Source organism: Hippopotamus amphibius, chromosome 10, assembly GCF_030028045.1.
Source record: "Hippopotamus amphibius kiboko isolate mHipAmp2 chromosome 10, mHipAmp2.hap2, whole genome shotgun sequence".
NCBI classification, from domain to species: Eukaryota; Metazoa; Chordata; class Mammalia; order Artiodactyla; family Hippopotamidae; genus Hippopotamus; species Hippopotamus amphibius.
Genome location: NC_080195.1, coordinates 62098561 through 62123507, shown reverse-complemented (window position 1 = coordinate 62123507; position 24947 = coordinate 62098561). Strand labels below are relative to the sequence as shown.

The following is a 24947-nucleotide window of genomic DNA, read 5'->3' as shown; positions in this document are numbered from 1 at the left end:
TAAGGTGATCACTTTATTTTATGGAGGAACAACTCTAGAAGTTTTCCCAATAAGATTAGGAACAAGGCAAGAATGCCCACTCTTGCCATAATTATTTCTCATTGTATTAGAAGCTTCTAACTAGCAATATTGTTTTTCTTAATGTGGGTGGTATGATTTTTATAAACACTCTCTAAATTGTACATATGTGTTTTGTGCATTCTTTTGAACATGCATTTCACAGTAAAAAGGTAAACAGTGAGACATAAGGAAACCATCTATAAATAGATTAAAATGGGCTGTTTGATGTAATTTATTTTCATTTGTACATTTAAGATTTGTGGCTGAAGGATATAAAGCCAGGCATTTTCAGCAAAATAAAAGGAAGCACCGTAGATGCGAAACATGCAGCATGAGATATAAAATGGTCTGTGGCCTTTTTATTGCTGGTGATAAAAATCTAAATCAATGGCAGTTGATGTATTGTCAAGAAGAAAAGTGCAAACATTTTTAAGATTTAAGTATGAAACTTCCATTTGCAAAAGATAGCCAACGAAAGTTAAATGCAGGTTTCAGCTCCAACATTTAAAGAGCTTAGACGTCATCACTCCTATCCTTAACTATAAAAACAAGTTGTACAAACTAAAAATCAACACCTTTTCTTGGATTCATCGGAGAACTGAGTTTGCAGTGAAAACACTGCCCTGAAATCTAGAGAGACAGCTGAATCCAACATCACAGTGAGATTTCCTTATCTAAAGCAGAGGCCTCTGAAGGAATAAACTGATAGAAATAACTTAAATGGTAAATCTGATGACTTGCTGCTGGACTAGTGTAAGAGTGAGTAACTCCTGGGGGGGGTCTAAGTTTTAGGGGTTACCCCACACTTTGATCAGCTTTACCTCCAGGAAATCTAATAAGTTCTCATGGTGAAGATATGAGAAAGATACTCCTTAAGGCTCTGGCACGGGGCGGGAAAGAATAATTATTGTCAAATACATCTGCCCGGAGCCCCCCTCATAAGAAAAGCCTACTTTTCACGGGGAAAGACTTTATCAGAGCCTTGCTCCAGGGCTATGGTAGAAAGGCATTCGTCTCACTCCGTCCCCATCTAGCCATCCTGCCTCACCTAAGGGAGGTGGGTGAGAGCTATGAAAGAAAAAACACATGTGAAAGTCATAGGCCAGTGACATAGGCCTACATTTTAGTGGCCACTTTGGGCTGAGATTTAATGGCAAGATTACAGTTTGCCTCAACCCACCCAGCCTGAATACACACACACCCCTTGCCATCACATCAACAGGGTTCCAGTATAATCACAGTGGATGACAGCTGAAAGACCAATAAGACACTGATTCTCCCTGAAGAGGAATACTTAGGGAAGCCCAGAGTCAAGATGGGAGGCAAAAAATGAAGACGCTAGAGAAATTTGAAGCCTCTGTCCCTATAGCTACAGCAAACATGAAACCAAGCCCAACTCCTAGCCATATTAATGTAAATCCTCACACTGGAGACCTCCTGTTTCCAAATACAACATATCTGGCTTTCAGCAAGGTTGGCAAAAGGCAAGGAAAAACAGTCTGAAGAGACAAATCACCAGAACCTGACTCAGACATGACACAGACATTGGAATTATCAGACAGGAAATTATAAATAACTATGACGAACACGTTAAGGTCTCTAATGGAAAAAATAGACAACATGCAAGAACAGATGGACAATAGAAGCAGCAAGATAGAAATTCTAAGAAAGAATCAACAAGAAATGCTAAAAAGTCTTGACATGGCTGAAGAATCGTGTGACTGAAGATAGTGCAAGTGAAAATCCCCAAACTGAAATGCAAAGAATAAAGAATAAAGAAAATGGGACAGAATGTTGAAGAGCTGTAAGACAGTTTTTTTTTTTTTTTTTTTTTTTTACAACGTAACATATGTGGAATTGAAATACCTGAAGGAGAAGGAAGAGAGAAAGGAATAATAGAAATATTTGAAACAATGTCACTGAGAACTTTCCAAAGGTATGACAACACCAAGTCACAAATCCAGGAAGCCACAGAATACAAAGCCTAATAAATATCAAAAAAGTACACCTAGATAGATCATTGTCAAGCTGCACAGAACCAGAGACAATAGGAAAATCTTGAAAGAAGCCAAGGGGAAATGAACAAAAAAACCCTACCTAGAGAAGAACAAGGATGAGAGTTACAGCAGACTCGTTGTTAGAAAAGAGACAAGCCAGAAGAAGCCATTGAAACAGAAAATATTCATCAACCTCAAATTCTGTATGTAGTAAAATTATCCTTCAAAAGTGAAGGAGAAATGAAGACTTTCTCAAATTAAAATGGGGTGAATCCATCACCAGCAGACCTACTGTGCAAGAAATTTTGAGACTTTTTTCAAGCAAAAGGAAAAAGATATAGGTCAGAAACTTGGATGTATGTAAAGAAAGAATGTATTTTAGAAAAGGAACAAGTTAAGTAAAATAATTTTAAAAAAATTTAATTGATCTAAAATATAACTATTTAGAGCAATAATAGTAATAATGTATTGGGTGATTATAACATTATAGATAAATGAATGAATGACAGCAATGTCACAAGGGAGGAGCAGGAATACTCTGTTAGAAAGTTCCCACTACACATGAAGTGGAATAGTCTCATTGAAGGTAGACTTAGTTAAAAATAAATATTGCAAACTCTAGGACAAACAGTAAATTTTGTTCTTATAAAGTATAACTGGCGTGCTAGGAGAGGAGAGAAACTGGAACCTTAGATCCAAACAGAGAAGACAGAAATAGAAGCCTCTGGCAATTAATAGAAAACAGTTCCAAAACTGGTTATTAATCCAAATATATCAATAATCATTCTAAATGTGAATGGTTTAAATGCATGAATTAAAAGACAAAGACTGTCAGGGTGGATTAAAAATATCCAACTATTTCTGGTTTACTAGAAATCATTTTAAATATAAAGACACTGATAGGTTAAAAGTCAAGGGATAGAGAAAGAGACACCATCATTAATTGTGATAAATGCACCCAGTGTAATGTAGGATAATAGGGGAAATTGGGTGCGGGGCATATGGGAATTCTGTGCTATCTTTATTATAAATCTGTAAGTCTGAAAGTGTTCTAAAATTAAAAGTTTATTCAAAAGGCAGATAATAAATTATTTCAATGAAAACCAAAGCAAAACAGTTAAATATAAAATACCTTTGAATTAAAAAAAGAAGCTCCTCTGAAATATGCATCTTAAAAATTACAGCATCTCTTTAGCTTACTCCAAATGGTAAACGGTAACCGTATATTAGGCTGACAGAATAAATAATTCAAAAACTAATCTTCTATAAAATCTGCTTATTGTTCACTAAGAACTGGTACTAATTTATCCATTTTTATGAATTTGAGCTTCAGGAGAGATAAAAATTTTTTAAATACATGACAGAATGAAGTTTTCCACAATATTTAAGTACAGTGTGGATAAGTCCGTGTATAATTTAGGACCGTCTAGGTTTACCAGTTTGATTTAGCATTAATTCCATCCTGTTGGTAAATGAACATTGAGCACCTCCTATGTTTGTGGAACTGATTTAGGCATGATGGAGAAACACAAAAATGCATAAGAAATCGTCTCTGCACTAAGCAGTTTGTGTAATACACCTTGAAGTCCTTTAAAGACAATTTCTATAATATTTACCCTTTCCTACAAATCCAGATTTTAAAAATACCAGTAGACTCGGTAAATAAGTTGGATCTTTGCCTCATTGGGTTTTGCTGGACGAGTTTGTGGGTTTCACCCATAAGGAGGAAATTTGATTTCTTCTCAACCACACTATAGTTCATTTTACGTTGAGTACTATTTTTTTATTACAGAAATTTTTCTGCATTTCCTTATGTGACTAAAGCTTTTTTTTTTCTTTTGGTTATAATAAATTCAGTGTTGTTCAAATATATAGAAGTTCCTGAAAGAGCTGTAGCATTCCAATATTTATCCTTGGCCAGGATTCTCAAAATGATTGATTAGACTTTTATTTTGTCTGGGTGTTTTTTTTTGTTTTTGTTTTTGTTTTTGTTTTAAGCTCTTTATTGGAATATAATTGCTTTACACTCTTGTACCAGCTTTTGAGGTACACCAAAGTGAATCAGCCGTATTTATACACATATCCCCATACCCCCTCCCTCCCGCGGCTCCCCCTCACCCTCCCTGTCCTGGCCCTCTAAGGCATCATTGAGTTGATCTCCCTTTGTTATACAGCAACTTCCCACCAGCTATCTATTTTACAGTTGGTAGTGTATATATGTCTGTGCTACTCTCTCACTTCGTCCCAGCTTCCCCTTCACGCCCCGCCCCCCAACCCCATGTCCTCCAGTTCTCTACATCTGCATCCTTATTCTTGCCCTGTCACTGGGTTCATCAGTACCATTTTTGTCTGGATGGTTTTAAGGGCTTCACTCTGACAGCTTTTTGGTATCAAATGACGTAGATTTCTGAGCAGAGTGATAGCCCTGTGCCATGATCTCTGTCACCCAACAGTTTTGCTTTTATTAATAACCGCGCAATAATGAGCTTTTTGCATAAACATTGATTGCTAGCAATTTGTTTTGATATTTCTAACACGAAGTCTCACTGATATAAGAAGAATGGTGGCACACGGGAAAAATATATATGAATATTTACTGGAATAATTTAGCAAGGGGAACTCTCAAGTATGAAAATGAGAATAGGCAAAAGAGCCTTTTTAAAAACTTAATTCTCTCCATAGTGAGAACAGGCTAAAATTGAAAGGGTTTGTACCAAGGTATGCAAAGTACTTCAACAAGACTAAACAAATAGCAACTGTATACACACTTATGTGCTCCTTCCTTCTCCCTTTTTTGTCTAGAAATGTAGATGCTTAAAAATAATCACTTTATTTTATTATTATTTAGTAACTCTGCAGAGGTTCCTTGAAAATGGTAAAATGATGCCAGTTAAGACAGTGGTGGGAAGGGGAGGGTTATGGGTAGAGTGGTGGTTTCCCACAGGAAATCCATCTTGCAGCTCATAGTAAAACTGACTTCAAGGGCAGGTTAATGAGATCACAGCTTGCTAATCATTCTGAAACCCATCATTTGCCATTTCCAAACAAGATGACAATTGCCAGGCAGCTTTATCTTGTAACACCAGAAACCCTTAGTATCTTTTAATACTGCCATTGCAAATTTATCTGCATGTACAGTTTACAGAAAGATTCAGAAACCGATTATTTTAGCCAGCTGTGGGTTTAGCAGCACGGAACACCAACCTTACTGTAGTAAAAAGACCTTGCAAGTGCTTTTGGTGCATTCATTGCAGATGAAATCATAGGGAAAATCTCTTCTCTCAAAGTATACTTGCTATTCAATTTAGCAAATATTTAAGAGAATTCTATGTGAAAGTCTCTGAGTTGGACACTTTGGGAGGTGCAAAGATAAATAAGGTAAGGCCCTGCAAGATGTGGCCATGGCCAAGGAGAAGCGATGAAATGATTTGTAGTGGTAGATGGAACAACTGTCATAGCTGCAAGCTAAGAAAATTAAACTTTTGCTCTTTTCTCCACCCTACCCTTAGCCGTCAACTAGGTTAACTCCACAAATACTCAGTGACAGCGTTGTCCAAAGCCCTCCATTACAGAGCCAGATCTAAGGCCAATATCACCGAGCTCCAAAATAGTCCTCCATCCCAACCTGCTCCTCCCTCTCCATCACTCATCAGACTCACAACCACTAGAAGAAACACCAGTTACTTTACCCCCACTTACAGAGTGCTTCACATCCAACCATGCTGAATTCTACAGAGTAGTTTCCACTGGGGCTTTTAAGATCAGTGCTGACTGTTCTTGTCCTGGGGTTAACAGAAAAATTCTTGCTGAGTCTTTGAGGCAGCAGTTCTGGATGAGTAGGGTAGTGCATTGGGGAAATCTCAGGTGTCCCTTTGATTTTCAAAATTTCTTAGTCATATTGATAGTCATGCTTCTGCCAACAGACAAGTCTATTGAATCAGGCCTTGCCCCACATGTCTCACAGATGGTATCAATCTATACTTGTTGAATGAATAAATACAAAGAGCAGCTAGATTACCTCTAGGAGCTGCAGTTACCGTGTGTGTTGTTATCCTCTCGTGCGTTCCAGGCTGTTTTGAAGGGAGAGGAAAAGCACTGTACGTCTTGTGGGAAATTCAGATTAGATGTGAAATTAAATGACTGAATGCCATTTAGGAAAGTTAGCTATAGTAGTTACTTTTTTAGTTACAACAAACATTTGCTGAGCACTTACCTTGTGCAGTCACTTTCTAGGTAGTGGGGAAGCAGTGCTGAGGAAGACAGACACGGGACCTGACTTCCTGGAGCTTAGAGTCTCGTGGAGGAAAGTAGACCATAAACAAATACAAGCAGAATAATTTCTCTTTTAATGTGTAATGCAGGAAACAGGATATGATAGCTAAGAGTGTACCTGGGGAGATGGGTGCCCTACTTTAGTTAGAGTTATAAAGGAAGGCTGTCCTGAATATTTAAGTTTGAAGTGAATCATTGAGAAGAAGATGGAAGAAGCTTTGTAAAGAAACATTTTACCCTCTCCAAGCAGAGGGGAGGACAAGCACAAAGGCTGGAGGTAACAAAAAGTTTATCTTGATCAAGGGGGGAAAGGAAGCTAGTGAGGCTCTAGAGGAAGAGCTGGCACATTTTCCTTTCAAGGGTCTGACAGTAAATATTTTAGCCTTTTCAGGCCATATGTTCTCTGTTAAAAGTCAGCTCGGTTTTACAGCACAAAAGTAGCCATAGATGTATGTGAATGAGAGCGTGGCTGGGTTCCAATAAAACTTTATTTGCAAAATCAGGTGATGGGGTGGATTTGGACTGTAGGCTATAGCTTGCCATGCTCTAGACTATAGAGCAAAAGAAAGTGTTACACATTGAAACTGGAAAACTGCAGAGTCCAGAACATGGGGCCAAGGGCATAGCAAGAAGTTGGAATTTTATTCTTAGTGCAATGTAAAGCCATTGAAAGCTCCTGCTAAGCAAGGGAGTGACTTGGTCTAATTTAGTTTTTAAAATATTATTCTAGGTGCTGTATAGGAACAGATCATAAAAGGCATCAGTGTAGAAGTCCGGAGGCACTTGGCAATGGCTTGGGCAAGAGATTGAGATGCTTGGCCTCTAGGGGGCAGCAGAGAGATGGTGTACAAGAATTAATAGTCTTCTCAAATCAGGACATGAAAATGGATTGGATGTGAGCGTGAGAGACATGTCAACGCAACAAGGATGAGTTCTAGGTTTCTGAGCTGAATTAGGTTTCTAGGTGATGATAGTGCTGTTATCAAAATATGGAAGATGGAGAAGGAATCAGAAGTTCAGTTTCAGAAAGTTTTTGTTTGACATGTCTGTGGGACACTCTGAGTCATCCTTCAGAAGAAGAATGACTGAATAAATAACTACAAGGGCAAATGGACCATCTCTGAAGCAGGTCAAAAAGAGAAGCAAGGCCAGTATCCAGTCATTCACAGTAGAATAGCTTTGGAGGGAGTACACCAAAGCCCTTCTGTAGATCATGATATATATATATAAGTTACATGAGCCAACTTAACTCTGGACTTCTGTTAAACTGGCTATAATCATTACTTCCTGTCTCAACATAGAGGGCAACCTCCTCCTCCAGCGTAGGAAGCTTCATGCCTCACCCCGTGTCTGCTTCTGCACTGTCAATGAGCAAGCCCCACACAGCAGTGAAAGGGGGCTGATTGCAGGCAGATAAAAATAACTATTGTAGAGATACAAGATGCTAATTGTGACCAGCAAACAAAGTTTTCTAGTTAGTTGTGACCTGCAAATGTGCTGCTACACATGTGTTTCTCTTTTGGGCTTTGACTACATCCTAAAACACAGTTCAGCATGTTGATTTTTCAGAGCTAGTTTGCTTGCTTGAGTAATCTAGTCACAAACATAAGAAAAAATGTAACCATGTTTTACTGCTTTTCTTAATTCAACTTCAACTGGATGCTCCTAGGAATACTGCTGCAGAAAATAATCATAGAAATAGGGAACAAGTTGCTGAACTATGGATCAGAAAACATACTAAATACTGTTTCCCAGTCCATTCTATATTAGTAGCTGAAGTTTCAAAAGATATTTTTTGGTCAAATATGTTTAAGAAGCATAAAATTTGTTGAAGTAGGTTTATCTATGGCAGAACATCTTAATGCAAATAATTAATATCATCCATGCTTAATATGCCATGTGAAATCTCACAAGAATGATACAATATTTGGTGTTTTCAAACTTATTGAAAACATATCACAATTTGATAAACACACACGCATACACACATTACATATATCGACTATATATTTTCAATAGAGTCATCATCCTATCTTATAACTTGGGTCAGTTTGGATTAGGCTTTGCAGTCAGTGGCAGAATATCCAATTTTAGCTTCTTAAATAATTAGGGGTTATTTTCCTTAAAGAGCAAGAAACCAAGAGATAGGCTTGTGGCTTTATTCAGCGGCTCATGTATGTCAGAACAAACTCTTAAAAATTCTCTTGACCTTTCTTTTTCTGTCAGTTGCAAAATAACTTCTGCAGCTGCAAGTACCACAGCTGTGCACGAGAAAAGGAAGAGGGAATTAGGAAGGGGTAAGAAGATATCAGCTTCATCTATTCATTTTTAACAAAGAAAACAAAATATTTTTCAGAATTCCTACTGCAGATATTACCATCAGGCTCACTGACCACGTGTAACTGCTGCAGAGAGCGGGAGGGTAGGTGGAGGCTCTGGGAAGCGGAGAACAGGATTCTCATAATTGGTTTAGACACTCATGTTACTTCACCTGGCCCGGGAACATCATGCTTCAAACAAATTAGCCACAAGGAGAAGCTGGATCTTGACTAGGCAACAGATAGTGTCTGCTACGCAGGCTGTATTACGAGGCAGACTTAGCATAACTCATTTGTCATTTGCTGATTGTGGTGAACATCATAATGTACTGCCCAGATCTCCCTTCAGGGATAAAGGACTGATTACCCAGCTGCTGGTAGGGTTGTTGGAAGGAAAACAGGCCTCAAGCTAACAGCTCCCTTCAGGTATCCCTGCAAGTGAAGAGTCACCTGACCAAGGATGTACCCCCTTCAAGGCCGTCTTTATCAACCTGGGCCTGCAGTGGCCCCCCACACCCCCGTTCTTGCATTGCAGCTTGACTCTTCCCTCTTCCCAGTCCTGCTTTAGTCTCGTGTCTTCCACAGATTCACCTGATCCCAACTGCACTCTAGGAAACCTACAAGCTAATCTCTCAGGGTCTCCTTCCCGAGAACCCCACCGGCTACAAAAATAGAAATTAGATATACTCAAAACATGTTTCTTTTTCTTTTTTAGTTTTGAAGTTTGTTTGACTTGAAGCAATATTTTAAAAAAATTAGAGTTATTAAAGTTAAAATGTAGTGTTTAAGGCTGCCACATGGCACTGAAATTCTTTGTCACGCCAACATTGGCAAGTGTGAGAATATTTGCATCTGTACCAACTATTTATTTCCCCAACTGAGCAAACACTTGATTTGGTTTCTAATTTTTTTGGGGAAACGGCTTTATTTTTCTGAATTAATTAATTAGTATACTTTGTAAAATTACAAAAACAGGTGAAAGTTTAAAATAAAGAAAAAATTATCTGTAATCATGACACATCTGTTATTAACCTTTGAGTGGTATCTGTCCAGACTTTTAAAAGGCGTTAACAGCTGTCTCTTTAACCTTTTATTCAGTCTTAGGAAAGTCTGAGGATTTGATCCATGTTCATTCTTCCATGCATTATTAACTGAAAGAATTTTTAGGAACAGAACTAGAGCAGTTCTATACTAAAAGAGGATCTGGCCAAAACATACCTCATCATTGACAGCGAGTGATGAATACCTGGTATTTATGAGATGCAGCTGCAGAGACGTGGGGCTAATTGCATACACCTGAGAGAACAACGTGACAAGGACTAAAGCTTAAGGGTCCCCAGAGCTGATGATTCCCTGAGCTATGAGAGCTGCATATATTCATTTCTATGACTGTATGTGCTCTATAATCAGCATGGCAGGCTCATTGCAAGCTATGCCTGGGAGGTCCAAGACCACAGCTTTGTTGTTGTGTGTGCTGAGCTATTTCCTGTTTGCTTTCTTAAAACTAAATAACCACTGGTGCTGGGTGAAGTCTAATGTGTCCTATTAGTGTAATTGTTAAGCTGAAGTCTAAATAACTACAGCTGGCAGAAACAGACATTTCTATTCTCACACAGATAATACAGAACTCCATTCTCATTGTAGAAGATTCAAATAATATAGAATTTCATGAGGTAAACTCTCCTTCCCTGCATTCTCCCTCGTCTCTCATTTTTAATTGCTAATTTAATTTACTTATTTTGCATAGGTCTATCCAGATTTTCCATTAGTTCTCAAGTCAGTTTTTGGAAGTTTGTGTCTTTCTAAGAATTTATCCATTTCCTCTAAGTGTTAAACTTATAGGTTTAAAGTTTGTGTTTCCTTATAATTCTTTCTTTTTTTAAAAATTTATTTATTTATTTATTTGTTTTATTGGCTGTGTTGGGTCTTCATTGCTGCACACGAGCTTTCTCTAGTTGCTGTGAGCGGGGACTACTCTTCATTGTGGTGCATGGTCTCCTCATTGTGGTGGCTTCTCTTGTTGAGGAGCATGGGCTCTAGGCACGTGGGCTTCAGTAGTTGTGGCACATGGGCTCAATCGTTGTGGCACATGGGCTTAGTTGCTCCTCGGCATGTGGGATCTTCCTGGGGCAAGGATTGAACCTGTGTCGCCTGCATTGGCAGGCGGATTCTTGACCACTGCGCCACCTAGGAAGTCCCTCCTTATAATTCTTTTAGGTCCTATAGGATCTATACTTATGCTTATCAATTTTATTAATCTTTACAAAGAACCAGCTTTTGGTTCTATTGATATTCTTTATTATTTTTCTGTTGATTTCTGCTCTGATCTTTATTATTTTCTTCTCTCTACTTTAAGTTTGATTTCTTGCTTGTCAAAGTAGAAGATAAGATTATTGATTTAAACAATTTCTTCTTTAATTATGTAAGCATTTTATGATCAATATTTCCTCCTAAGCTTTGCTTTAGCTACAGCTACAGCCCATAAGTTTTGATATGTTTGATCTTTATTTTCACTTAGTTTAAAGTATTTTGCAATTTCTCTTATGAGTTCTTTGAGCAGTTATTTAGAAGTCTGTCATTTATTTTTCAAAAATTTTGGGATTTCCCAAATATCTTTCTATTACTGATTTCTAATTTAATTCTGTTATAACAAAAGTATTTTGTATTATTTCAATCCTTTTAATTTTTTTGAGACTTGCTTTCTAAACAAGCATATAGTTTATCCTGAAGATTGTTCCATGTGTGCTTATAAATAATGTGTATTTTGCCATTGCTATGTGGAGCGTCCTCCTTAAATGTCAATTAGATCCTTTTTACAATGTTCAAGGCTTCTCGGTTCTTACCCATTTTCTCTCCATTTCTATCAGTTGAGAAGACAGGAATAGCTAAGTCCCCAACTCTGGCTATTGTATTTTCTATTTCTCCTAAAATTCTGTCAGTTTTTGCTTCATTTGTTTTTGGGGCTCTGTTGTTGTGAGCATATGCATTTGTAATTATATCTTTCTGAGGTATTGACCCTTTCATCATCATGAAATGTTACCAACAAAATCATCTATAGTAATATTCTTTGTCTTGAGGTCTATTTCACCTCATATTAATATAGCCACTCTAACTCTGTTATCATTACTATATATGTGCATTTTTTTCCCATCCTTTTACCTTCACCTATTTGTATCTTTGAATTTTACCTATTTCTTTGGTAAACAGCGAGTAAGGTCTTGGTGGGTTTTTTTAAATCCCTTTACTTCTGCCTTTGAGTGGAGTTTCATATTTAATGTAATTATTGATATAATTGGATTTATATCTGCCATCTTGGTATTTGTTTTCATATCTCATTTCTTTTTTGTTCTTCTATTGCTCTATTACTGTCTTTTGTGTTAAACGAAAACTTTTTGGATACCATTTTAATTCCCCTGTTGATTATTTTAGCTGTATTCATTGAGATTTTGTGTTGTTGTTAGTTTCTCTAGGGTTTAAAATATTCATTTTTAACTTTCACAATTCACTTAAAGTTAGCACTGACATAATTCCATCAAAATATAGCACACTAGTAAAGCTCTGTGTCATTTTTCCTTATTCTTCTGTGCTATCGACATCTATATAAAACCTTCATATATATTGTAAATCTAATAATACTGTGTTAGAATTATGACTTTAAACAATCTTCTAATTTTAAAGAAATTAAGGAAGGAAAAGAAAAAAATTATACATACACGCATACAGTTTTTATTTACTCACATATTTCTGGTAACCTCCATTTTTTCCTGAGATCTGAATTACTGTGAGGTGTCATTTCCTTCAGCCTGAAGGACTTCCCTTGTTTTGTTACATTTCCTAGCAGTGAATTCTATCAATTTTTCCTTATCTAAAAGTATCTTTAGTCCACCTTTTTTTTTTAAGGCTAACTTAACTAGGCTACAGAATTCTTGTTTGCCTTTTTTTCTTTCATTCAGCACTTTAAGTATGTCATTTCTCTTTCTTATGGCCTCTGTTGTTTCTTATGAAAAGTTAACTGTTAATCACATTGTAGTCCCCTTTCACACAAGTTGTTTTTCTCTTGCTGCATTCAAGATTTTCTCTTTTCTGTGGATTCCAGGAATTTGAATATGATGTGTTCAGTTGTGTTTTCTTTTATTTGTGTATCAACCTGATGTTCATTGAGCTTCTTGGTGTTCATTGGGTCTGGAAATAAATGTTTTTCATTAAAATGGGAAGTTTATAGCCATTATATATATTATTTTTTCCAGATCTTTATTGGAGTATAATTGCTTTACACTGTTGTGCCAGTTTCTGCTGTACAACATAGTGAATCAGCTGTATTTATACACATATCCCCATATCCCCTTCCTCTTGAGCCTCCCTCCCACCCTCCCCATCCCACCCCTCTAGATACATCACCCATCGTGGAGTTGATCTCCCTGTGTTAGGCAGTTGCTTCCCACTAGCCACCTATTTTACATTTGGTAGTGTATATATGTCAATGCTACTCTTTCACTTTGTCCCAGCTTCTCCATTCCCCCACCCCCACCGTGTACTCAGTCTGTTCTCTACATCTGCATCTTTATTCTTCCCCTGCTGCTGAGTTCATCAGTACCATTTTTTTTTTAGATTCCATATATATGTGTTAGCATATGGTATTTATTTTTCTCTTTCTGACTTACTTCACTCTGTATGACAGACTCTAGGTCCATCCACCTCACTACAATAACTTAATTTCATTCCCTTTATGTATAGCCATTATATTTTAAAATAATTTTCTGTCTCCCTATTGCCCCTCCTTTTGTGACTCCCAATAAATATATTCTTGAAATTGTTCTACAGATCTTTGAGACTATTTCTTTTTTTCAAATCTCTTTTATTTTTGTTCTTAGGATTAGACAATTACTATTGATCTATCTTCTAATGCACTGACTTTTGCTATTTCAAATCTGCTGTTGAGTCTACCTAGTGAATTTTTTATTTCAGTTACTGTACTTTTCAAATCTAGAATTTCCATTTGGTTATTTCATCTCGGTTTTCAAGAGTCAATTTTTATTGACTGCTTTTTCTCCCCTGAATATGGGTCACACTCTTCTGTTTCTTAGCATGTCTTGTAATGAGTCTGTGAGATTTAGATAAAATTGTAGCACCTGTGTATTCTGTTTTATTTTTCTAAGGCTCATTGTATTGTGGGCTTCTGTTGTTTCTTTGTTTTAGTAACTTTCCTGGATATAAACCACAGAATATCTTCTGAAACTGACAATGTATCTGGTCATTTTTTTTTAGTATTTTTTTGGGGATGCCCTGGCTTCATGGTTTAGTGGTCAGCCAGTGATTTGGGCAGGCACCTTAGTCTTCTAAGGCTTCCCCAGATGTTGCCAATTGAGGTATGTATGTGAAGAACACCTTCAAAGTTGCAGCCAGTTCTCAAGTCAATCTTGGTATACCATATCAGGAGGTACATGACTTTAGTTTGTTCCATTATTGACAACATTAACTTTGATACTTAGTTAAGATTGTATCTGCTAGGTTTCACTATCAAGAAATTAATATTTCTCCTTTTAAATTAATAAATAATTTGTAGACTTTTTGATCAAAGTTTGTAATTTTAAAATAGGTAAATATCACTTTACTCATTGATCATTTACTTACTAGCTTAGCACCTATTGACGTCTTTTTCTGAATCACTTATTAAATTGATAATTTCAAAATGCTGGATGTTCTCATTCTACTGTTCCTTCCACTCTATTCTTTTTTCTTTTTAAGCTCTTTATTGGAATATAACTGCTTTATGCTGTTGTGCCAGTTTTTGCTGTACACCAAAGTGAATCAGCTGTGTTTATACATATGTCCCCATATCCTCTCCCTCCCGTGACTCCTTCCCACCTTCCCTATCCCAGGCCTCTAAGTCATCACCCATCATCGAGTTGATCTCCCTGTGTTACTCAGCAGCTTCCCACTAGCCATCTATTTTACATTTGGTAGTGTATATATGGCACTGCTTCTCTCTCACTTCATCCCAGCTTCTCCTTCACCGCCCACCCAGGGTCCTCAAGTCTGTTCTCTACATCTGCATCTTTATTCTTGCCTTGTCACTGGGTTCATCAGTACCATTTTTTTAGTTTCCATATATATGCCTTCCACTCTATTCTAAGAACCAATCTTCCCTTTTTATTTATTAATCCATTTCTTTATTTACTTATCAACATGTACTCATAGATTCTTTTCTTTCTCTTTCCTATCTCCAGATTTTTAAAGTTAGTCTTATCAAAGTATGATTTTACATAGATTAAAAATGGACCATTTTAAATTTTTCCCAAAAGAGTTCCCTTTTGTCTTTTCTTTAGTCAGTCCCTCTTCCAGCCTCTAGCCCCCAAAACTACTGATCTCATTTCTGTTCCTATTTTAATTTTAACTTCTGATTTTTCGTTGCTAATATAAAATTGTATATATTCATCTTATATTATGAAACCCTGCTACACTTGCTATTATTCCTAGCAGATTGTTTTTTGTAGCTTCCATAGAATCACGTCATCTGTGAGACCTCTTCCTTTACTTCTTGCTTTCCAATCCAGATGCATTTGATTTCTTTTGCTTATTGCTTGGGCTAGAGCCTCTAGTACAATGTTGAATTAAAGTGGTGAGAGTATATCCTTGCCTTACGTATATATACATTAGAGGGAAAACATTCAGTAATTGACGAGGATGACATCCTTAATGATTAAGGATGATGTAAGTTGTAGGCTTTTTTAAAGTACTCTTAATTATGTTGAGGGAGTTCCCTTCTGTTTTTAGTTTCCTGAGAGTTTTATTTCTTTTAGTCAGGAAGGCATGTTGAGATTTTGTCAGATCTCAGTTTTTCTGCCTCTACTGAAATGATCACATGGTTGTTTTTGTTTTTTGAGTTTTTTTAGTCATTAACCTGATGATTTACATTGATTGATTTTCTCAGGTTAAACCATCCTTTTGTTCCTGGGGTGAACTCTACTCAGTCATGATATATTATCTTTTTAATATATTGCTGGATTAGTCTTGCTAAAATTTTGTTAAAAATTTTCCCATGTATGTTTATGAGGAATAACTTTCCTGTCGTTTTCTTGTAGTGTCTTTATCTGATTTTGTTATCAGGTTAATACTGACAGCACCAACATCTGTATTTACTGAGTATTTCACATGTAGCAGATATTGTTCTAAGTAATTTACATATATTTATTCACTTTTACATTTGACATTATTTCAGACTTTACAAAACAACTGCAAGAATACAAAGTATTCTCATATACTTTTCATTTAAATTCCTCAAATGTTAACCACTTGCCATGTTGGCTTTACTAATCTCTCTCCCCTCCAGCCTCCTTTGAGTCTTTTCACTTTAAAATTTTTAATTTTTCTTAAACTCTGGGAACTTTTCACATATAGTTTCCTTTATTGTATACTCCTTCCATCATTTTAATACAACCTCTGGATAAATTTTATTCTTAACTTTGTTTTCCTGTGGCAGAACCAACTTATTATTTAGGACATCTCAGGTATTATTATAGGGTCAATGAAATGCCTTGATGAATCTAGTTAAAAATTTCAAAATTGACTGCTCTTATTCAGTCTTCTGTGCTCTGGAGAATAAGTCCACTTACAAAATTGTAAAGTCCATGTGTGGCAGGACAGATGGTACCCATCGAAAATTAAGTTCATTCTCAACCCCTTATGCACACATTGATCTTTCTGCATCCATTCTCTGTTCTTCACCTTTCTTAGACCATGTGAGGCTGACTTCTGCAGACTGTACTCTGAGGGCTGCCTTTCCCTTTGACTTGATCGGGTTTGAGCAATAAGCAAAAGGGGTGGGAGATTGAGATTGGAGGGCAGAGAACAGAACTGGGATGTTTTCCCACAAACTCTTCTTTGTCTGGTCATAACTGGCAATGGTTGGATTTTTTTGGGGGGGATGGGGAGGTGTTTAACTGAAAGCCATAGTTCCTGCCAGGCAGTCCTTTCTTACAGCTGTTTATCTCCATGGGTTCCAGTAACTGATATTCCCCTAATACCTTTAAGCCTAGGAGTGGTCATGGGCTTCCTCTGTTATAACTGGCAAGTGCTTCACCATCTCCTGTTCTTTCCATTAGCCCTGGCTGCATCTTTGTAAACAGTCCCTTCATTAAATTCATTCAACTCCTCCTTTGGACAGGTGCACCTGTTTCTAGCCAGGACCCTGACTGTGCATTACTTCTTGGTGTTCCTGCTTCTACTCTATGTTCCTCTTCCCTAGGGTCCTCCAACTAGAGCTTACCTTCTCCTAGTAAGGTCCTGGCCCCAAATCTCTTATTTTGATCAAAATTTCATCTAATGTATGTCTTACTTGAAGGAGGATCCACTGGAACTAGCCTCACTGTGTAAGCTATTCTGGGGATGCTAATTTTGTTACCTGTCCTGAGGCATTTGAGTTTTAAGGGCTAATTCCTTTATACTCTTAAGCAAAACATCTCAAGATGGAAATTCCGATAAAGGTGGTAACGTTGATATTCCCTGTGGTGCCCCTCAAGTAAGCCAGGCCCCAAATGTGGGAGGAGGCCAGAAGGTAAGACCCTGTTCGACAGGAAAAAATAAAGTTGCTAAAATACATACCCCAGAACTGTATTCTACAAAATGCTTTGAAAAAAATAAATGCTTCTCTTCTGTGATAATTTTTGGAAATACTGCATAATAAATCCTCCTCTTGAGAAATTACCTCTTAGCTCACAAAAACTACAAGTCTTACGATAAATAAACTGGTTTTAATTTGAGCCAGTTGTGTTTCAAATAAGAACAAAATTTCTCAGAATGCTTTGACTTCGCTAATAACACTCCCTCTAGGGCAGCACACATAAATCTGTGTAACGGGGCAAATTGTTTTCTTCCAGAAAATTTGGATGATTGAGCCTTTTACATGTAGGAAAATAGACTATATCTGCTGTTAGCTATTTCTCTCTTGTTTCTGAATTTTTTTATCTACTCTTTTATTTCAGTGTTTGATTTTCTAAGAATCTGTTTCTATCAGGCTATAATAAATGTAATAAAAAGATCTGAGAGTCTTATGCCAAATCCATGCAGTGTTCTATTGCTTTTAACTTGTTTTTTCTTTTCCATCTGAATAATTACCTTTCCTGGAGGATCTTAGAGTATAAACGTGATAAAAATATGAATCATCAATACAGTCTAACCAGATGCAATTGTAACACTATAATTAATTTTAAATAATTTCACATTTTAAAACGGTATAATTAGAAACACAGGGGCCCCTTCCCTCTTGTCTGTCATACAATTGTTTGGTTACTTTGTACTAGCTTCAGTCATACCAAAGAATGATTTATCAGAATAAAGAAAAGAAATCACACAGAGAGATAAATTCTGTTTCTGTGAAACAAAGGTATTTTAAAGAGCCTTTAAAATAAGGAAGCATCTTTTATTCCAACTATAAAAGTAGTGTAAGTTACTGTAAATAAGTTTAAACAACAGATAAAATATATAAAATAAATGTCAAAGTCCCAGGTAATTCCCTGCTAATACCTACTCTTAATATTTTGGAACTCCTTGGACTTAAAAAATATGTGTGTGTGTGTATGTACAGATATAATAAATATACTATGTGATAAAGATTAATTATAAAACTAATAGATAACTATAAAAAAGAGGTTGGAAACTGGGTTTCTTTTTGTACTTCGGGACCCATTTTTCTGAGTGTGGAAGCTCTGATTGGTAGCTGCCATTTTGATGTTTTCTATTTTCTTTTGACAACAAAACCTCAATTTTGTTGACCTTAAAAATCCTCCTTTGACAGGGGTCCATCAAAACCACATACCATCCCCCCAAATTTCCTACAACATTTCTAATTGCTTCAGTCTTCTCAGGACATTTCTGCTCAGTCTAGCTATCTTCTAAACTTCATTATGATAACCCCTCTCATGAAAAAGCACACAGAAGCCTCATATTTATTTATTATTTGAACATGACCCATGAAGGCATCATTCAAATCTCTGAATGCACTCACTCATATATTTCATGACAAATGTATATCCATAGGTGTTTTTATATTCTGGTAACATCTTCATGTGCTCAGCCACCTATATTTAATAAAAAGCTATCATTTTTCCCCTGACAGATTTCAAACATCTGTGGAGCGAATGCACAGACACGGACTTCCTGTGTGACCTTGGACAATTGTGTTCTATCTCCTGAGTATATAAATCTATGGCACGGGGAACATTGTGATGCAGATCACTTTTCAAGAACATTATAATAATTAGAAATCGTGAAGTGGTTCGGATTTATCAGCCCAAGTTTGACTATTTTGGAGATGCCAATCATACACGTTATGTACAATCATGTGCATTAACTATTTTAAGCCATGAGGTCATCACTCAGAATGTGACTGACCCGAAGAGGAGGGTATACCCTTCCACGGTCTCTGTTTCCTCTGCTTTGTCTTCCCCGGATCTCTGCAGACTTGTGTGTGTGAGGCCGCAGACTTGAGAGAGGCAAGCCTTAGCCATCCTCAGGCACTGTCCCACCAGCAGGTTTTGTTTGTCTGTCTACCTGTTGGGCTGTCCTGAGAGTTACACTTCTTGAGCTAAACCACGGAATTCTAACATTTTTACCTGTGTCATTATTGCGGAGTCTGACCTTCTCTGCATCCAAAGCCATTTACTGAACACCCTTATTGTTTCTAGAATTGTGCTTTATGGGTTAGCCAGGATGAGGGCATCCTTGTACCTTCTTTTCCCACCCTCTGCACTGTTCTTGCTCTAACAAGGGGATGCCTGCATCTCAACTTCCCGTCTTGAGACTCTCTCTACCATGTCCTCTGCATGCCCCAGTTGGTATAAATGGGGATCTACTTTGCCCCTGTGCTAAGCTCCTGCTTAGGTGATCTATGCAGTTCCCTTTTGAGCCTGGGGCTTCTACCCTTCTTGCCCGTCATCCTGTTTTAGGGTAGCTTTACCGCTCATGGCTGCCCCGCAGCGGGGTCCTCTCCTCTTGACCTGATGTGCCAGATACCCAAACCTCCCTGGAAGTCTGGGAACCAGCTCTTCAGCAGTCTCCATTCTTGAGTTCTTTCTAATTCTTGGATGGATGCTTTTGACCCTCTGTTGTGTTCTGGTCCCTACATGCATCTGAGACTTCTGTTCCCTTGAGCCCTTGGTCTGTGGGCATCCAGGCCTGCTTCCTACAGCCTGCCACCCTGCTAAAGGACGGAAGCTGAACACAAAGTTCTCTGGAAAAATAGGTTTAGAAAAGGTTCTGGTAAGAAAACTTTTCAGGTTTCCTTTTTTGTAGGACTTTTCTAAGCCTTTAATGTACTAATATACATCCATAGAGGTGAAAATAATATACAATTTTTGCAAACACATTTGTTGGCGTCTTTTTTTCCAAGAGTTTCTTAAAGACCTGGAACAAAATGTGTTCTAAGAAACATATTCTGAAAATGCTTTTTTAGAAGATTAGACGAGGGAATCCCCATGGCCTCTTTCAGTTTTATAGATTCTGATTCACTGATTCACAAGAACTGTTTTGGGAGAAAGTGATCAAAGTGGAAAAATCTGTTGGTGTTTAGTTAACTCTGTCCAAGGAATAGAGAAGCACTGTATTTTATTTACTAGGGAGTTGTTTTCTATGATGGAGCAGGGAGAAAGCAGAACACTAACATTCTTTTATTTATTCGATCTCTGTGAAAATGTTTATTGAGACCTGCAATGTGCCAGGCATTATTCTAGATGCTGCAGTGTTGATGATGGATAAAATCAGTGTTCTCCCTGCCCTCAGAAATCTTAGAGAAATCAGCTAGAGCAAGTCACCTAGTATCTTTGCTCTGAGTCTCTGCATCAAAATTCCCATTTTTAAGTTTCCTTTAAAGTTTGAGTTCAAGTTTTAAGTACTTAAATGTTAAGTACTTAACGTTTAAAGTTTTGTAATAAACTGGATTCAGACTTGTCATTCTTCTGTAATTAAAGAAAATGGGTGAAGTACATAAGCAAATATGCATAAGCACACAATATGTAGCAGGTATACCTACACAGAAACACATATAAACCGTATACATAGATATGACTGAGACAATTTTTATCTGATGTTAGGAATAAAATGCTACTATTGACATATATATGTGTGTATATATATACATATATATGTGAGTTTCTCAGAGAATTTTCCAGAACACCTATGTTAAAATAAGCAAGGGTCATTGTGAACATGCAGAATTCCACTCCAAATATTCTGATTCAGTAGGGCTCAGGAATATGCGTGTTAAACTAATGCCAAATAACATAACTTATGCACACTAACATTTAAGAACTTGTGATAATGAGACTCGGGGGTGGGAGAGAGCTGGAGCTTGTCACCATGTGGCCCTTGACGGACAGAGGGATTCACAGGGGCTGGGGCATGGGGTTGGTGGGAAAGAAGGCAGGCCTCCAGTCTCCCTGCGGGAAAATGTACAGAAGGTACCTGATAGACAGTAAGTGTTCAAAAAGTGTTAATTCCCTTTCCTCTGACATGCCTCAAAAACAAACAAACACACACACACAGACATCAACAGCTGAGCATGCCTGGGGGCTTCTTACTGTTTCCTCCTCAGTTTAGTATATTTTATTTTGTTTTCATGTGACCTCACTTGGGAGGAGATTCCTAGATTCTCTCCAGAGAGATGGGAAGTCCCTCCTAGTCTAATTTATACCTTGATTTTATTGTTTGTTTTAAAATTAGATTTAGGTACTGATAAAAATTCAAATACCAGAGTACAGAGGCTTGTGGGATTTTTCTTCTCATGTTTCGCAAAAAGTTTAACAGCCTGCTGGTTTCAGATCAAAACTCTAGAAGCCTCCATCACCACATTTCCTGTTTGTAACTGAACAAAGGACACAAAAGATTTTAAGAAACAGAAGAGAGAAAAAACTGAGGTACAGATAAGACAAGGTTTACTGCCATACTGCTTCTAACATAACAGAGCAACATTACTCAGAAAAAACAGTTTGTGGGAGCATTTGTAATCCACACAATTGCCTATGGCTACAGAAGGATTTTTCTGAGAAAGGAAGCATGGCAGGTAAGTGGCATTTTAAATTCTTCTGTTCAATTCCTATGCCTAAGACTTTACATAATAATTTCCAAGCCTCTAGCAGAAAGATGCTTAAGGCTTGGAAAGTAAATTAGTTTACACAAATATTTTAAAAATGTGAGATAAACTTTTCCACAATTAGAACATATTTTGAAATATATTAATGAGCATAAATTGACTACTTTCTCGTAAAAGAAAAAGTTGGACAGTGTTTTATAATATAAAGCTAGTTGTAGCTATTCACTAAGTGTTCCTTGGGAATCACACCATTTAAAGTACTTGTTATTTTTAAAGGAACTTTCATTGACCATACATATTCCTCTTTAGTTTAATATAAAGCAGGTTAGGAGTAACAGCATTCTGGGATTGATATGTACACACTACTATATTTAAAATGGATAGCCAACAAGGACCTACTGTATAGCACAGGGTACTCTGCTCAATATTATATAACATCTTAATTGGGAAAAGAATTTGAAAAAGAATTGAGACGTAAATGTATAACTGAATCACCTTGCTCTGCACCTGAAACTAACACAACATTGTTAATCAACTATACTCCAATAATAAAACAAAAGTTAAAAAAAAATAAAGCAGGTTAGGAGTAACAACATTCTAATTCCTTGGATTTTAAGCGCCATATTATCTTCCCAGAAATAATTCAGGCATTGACTTTCATAGAGATGACAATCTGCAAAGGCCAGTGAAAATGCCATCACCTGTGGAAGGGACCATGGGAGTTGAATCCACATTGATTAGCTGAGTGTCTGCTCCATGTTGACTATCATTCCTCCTTTATTGTTTTATGTACTTTCAATTTCTTTAATAAACATTTTTTTGTTATGAGAGACAACAAGCCTATTATATAGAGTGGGAGAACTGTGAAACATATATGAAAAAAATTTTACATAGTTTTTATCACCTTAGAAAATAAGTTATTTTGTTGTATTTCCTTCCAACTTTTATTTCTATATATTCTACAGTTTGCTTTTGATAACTAAAAAAACAATGTACATAAAATCATATGTTTACCTTTTTTCACTAACATTATTTTATAACCATCTCCATCTTTATGATAACTTCTGCTTAGTTGGTTTACGTGAATGCACAAGGTGACATCTATTGGGTCATAATTTACTTGGTTATTTGCTTATTGTTAGACATGAAAGTTGTATTCAGTCTTTTTATATTTTAAATGACAGAAAGATGAACAACTCTATAGCTTTTTCTATATTAAGGGTTATTTTCTTAGGAAAGATTTCTAGGCATGGAATTACTGAATAAGAAGTTATGAACATTTTAAGTCTTATTATTGTCAAATTGCTTTTCCAAGGGTGATGCCAATTTACTCTCATCCTAGAAGTGTTTCTCCTTAACAAGCTGGTCTCATTTTAAAAGATCTTTACTAATTTGATAAGCACAACATGCTAACCCATTGTTTAATACGTATTGCTTTGATTATAATGAGGATGAACAGTTTTGCATGGGTTTTTAAACTGTTTATACTTCTATCATTTGTGAATTGTCTGAATACATCTTTTGCTTTTAATTGCACTAACGGTATTTTTAATATCAATGTATATGAGCCATTTATAAAGATAAGAGATATAATTTCTGTGAATTTGTTTCCCAGTGTTTTGTTCAATGGATTTTAAAAAAATTGATTGGATAAATCACACAGGGAACATAAACTGATGTATGATTTTCACAATTCTCTTTATCTTTTCCAGGTACATATATTAGCAAAGGACAAAAACAATTGTTCCAGTTTTGCTAGTGCCCTGCAAGAAATGGACATAGCAACACTACGAACAATTGCTATGAGCTGACAGTCATGGGGAACTTGGCAAGGGTGGGAAGCCTGAAGGCAGTGAATATGATATTCAACTATTTCCCATTAATTAATTTTAAATTTGGAGGGGATGATAAAATTTCCTCCATCGCATTTCATAGTTTAGATTTAGATACCGTCAGGTGTAATACAGAAGCTCTTCCATTATCAGCTAAGACCTGTGATTCCACAGAAGAGAGAAAATGTATACAGTATTTGCCATTAAAGCCTCATAGATCTTAAAAACCAAGAAACAAAACCAAAACCCAAAAATCCTTCATGTGAAAGGGGAGACTCACCTTATAGTATTTTTTACATGAGATAGGTGAAGTAAAAAATAAAATGAGTGTGAGCACGATGGAAAAGTGAGGTTATTCCTAGTTGAGTAAAACAATGCATGAAAAGAAAAACCCAAATCTTTCCTTTTCTCGTACCTATATGCCTTGTAGTCACTGCATCAATAAATGTGGCAGCATAATTTCTACAGTTTTATGCATTCACATAAAAATCAATATTAGCTAAATCAAATGGCAAAAACAACTCCTTCGGGCTACCATTAATTTAGTTTAAACAATGATTCACAATTTAGTTACACATCGCTGTTTTGAAAAAAAGGATTTTCATTGTCTTTACTCAGTTTTCTCTTCCCTTGAGTCTCAATCATCTTTTGAGAACAATGAAAGCCTGTCTTTTAGAGACTAGATAGGACTCATTTATGAATCACCTTTGAAACTCAGATGTTCTTTAAATTAAAAATAGGTCAAAGACAATTTTCATCATTTAATTTAGGTAATATTTGACAGCAATTTTAAGAAAAGTTAATCCAGGAATGATTGTCATTTAAAGGTCACAGCGCTAAGAAATAAATATCCACAAATTGCCAGTTAAGAATACATAAATATTGGACTCTTCCAGGCATTTTTTTTTTCATTTAATTTTCTCAGTGTTCCTGAAATAAAAAGAAAAGAGAAAAAATTAACTGGCCTTCTTAAAACATTAAAAAAACATAGTAGTTACAGTATTTTGCTGGATGAAAGTTGCCACACACCCATGCCATCTTCAGAGGCTCTTGCCAAGGTGCTTCTCCAATAGGAAACAATAGGTACTTATACAAAAGGGAGCAGCTCCATACAGATAAAGAGAGGTTCATCTACAGCAGGGATTTTGGCACCACTTCAATCCCAATAGGATTTCCCAAGTTTACCAATTCCAAGTTTAATTATGAAAAAGACAGAGCCTAGTCCTGGAGGAATCATAACACACTGTCTTAATATCTACCCTCCATCTCACTCCTGTATGTCCGCTTTCCTCTGTTAAATTCAGCCAGTATTGGCTGAGAGGAGTCATGATGTACTAGAAAGAGGGGACCTTCACGTCTCACAGTTAGGGATCTGAACTCCAGT

General features: G+C 36.6%; 1 protein-coding gene across 2 annotated transcripts in view; it reads left to right on the top strand.

Annotated features, from left to right (window-relative positions):
* Positions 1-21565: 21565 nt before the first annotated feature.
* Positions 21566-24947, top strand: part of LOC130830307 (T-cell receptor-associated transmembrane adapter 1) — a 33399-nt gene continuing 30017 nt past the window's right edge. For both annotated transcript variants that reach the window (XM_057697476.1, XM_057697475.1), the window contains exon 1: positions 21566-21701. In XM_057697476.1, the coding sequence (XP_057553459.1) occupies positions 21695-21701 (7 nt within the window). In that variant the 5' untranslated portion in view covers positions 21566-21694. The remainder of the gene's footprint in view (positions 21702-24947) is intronic.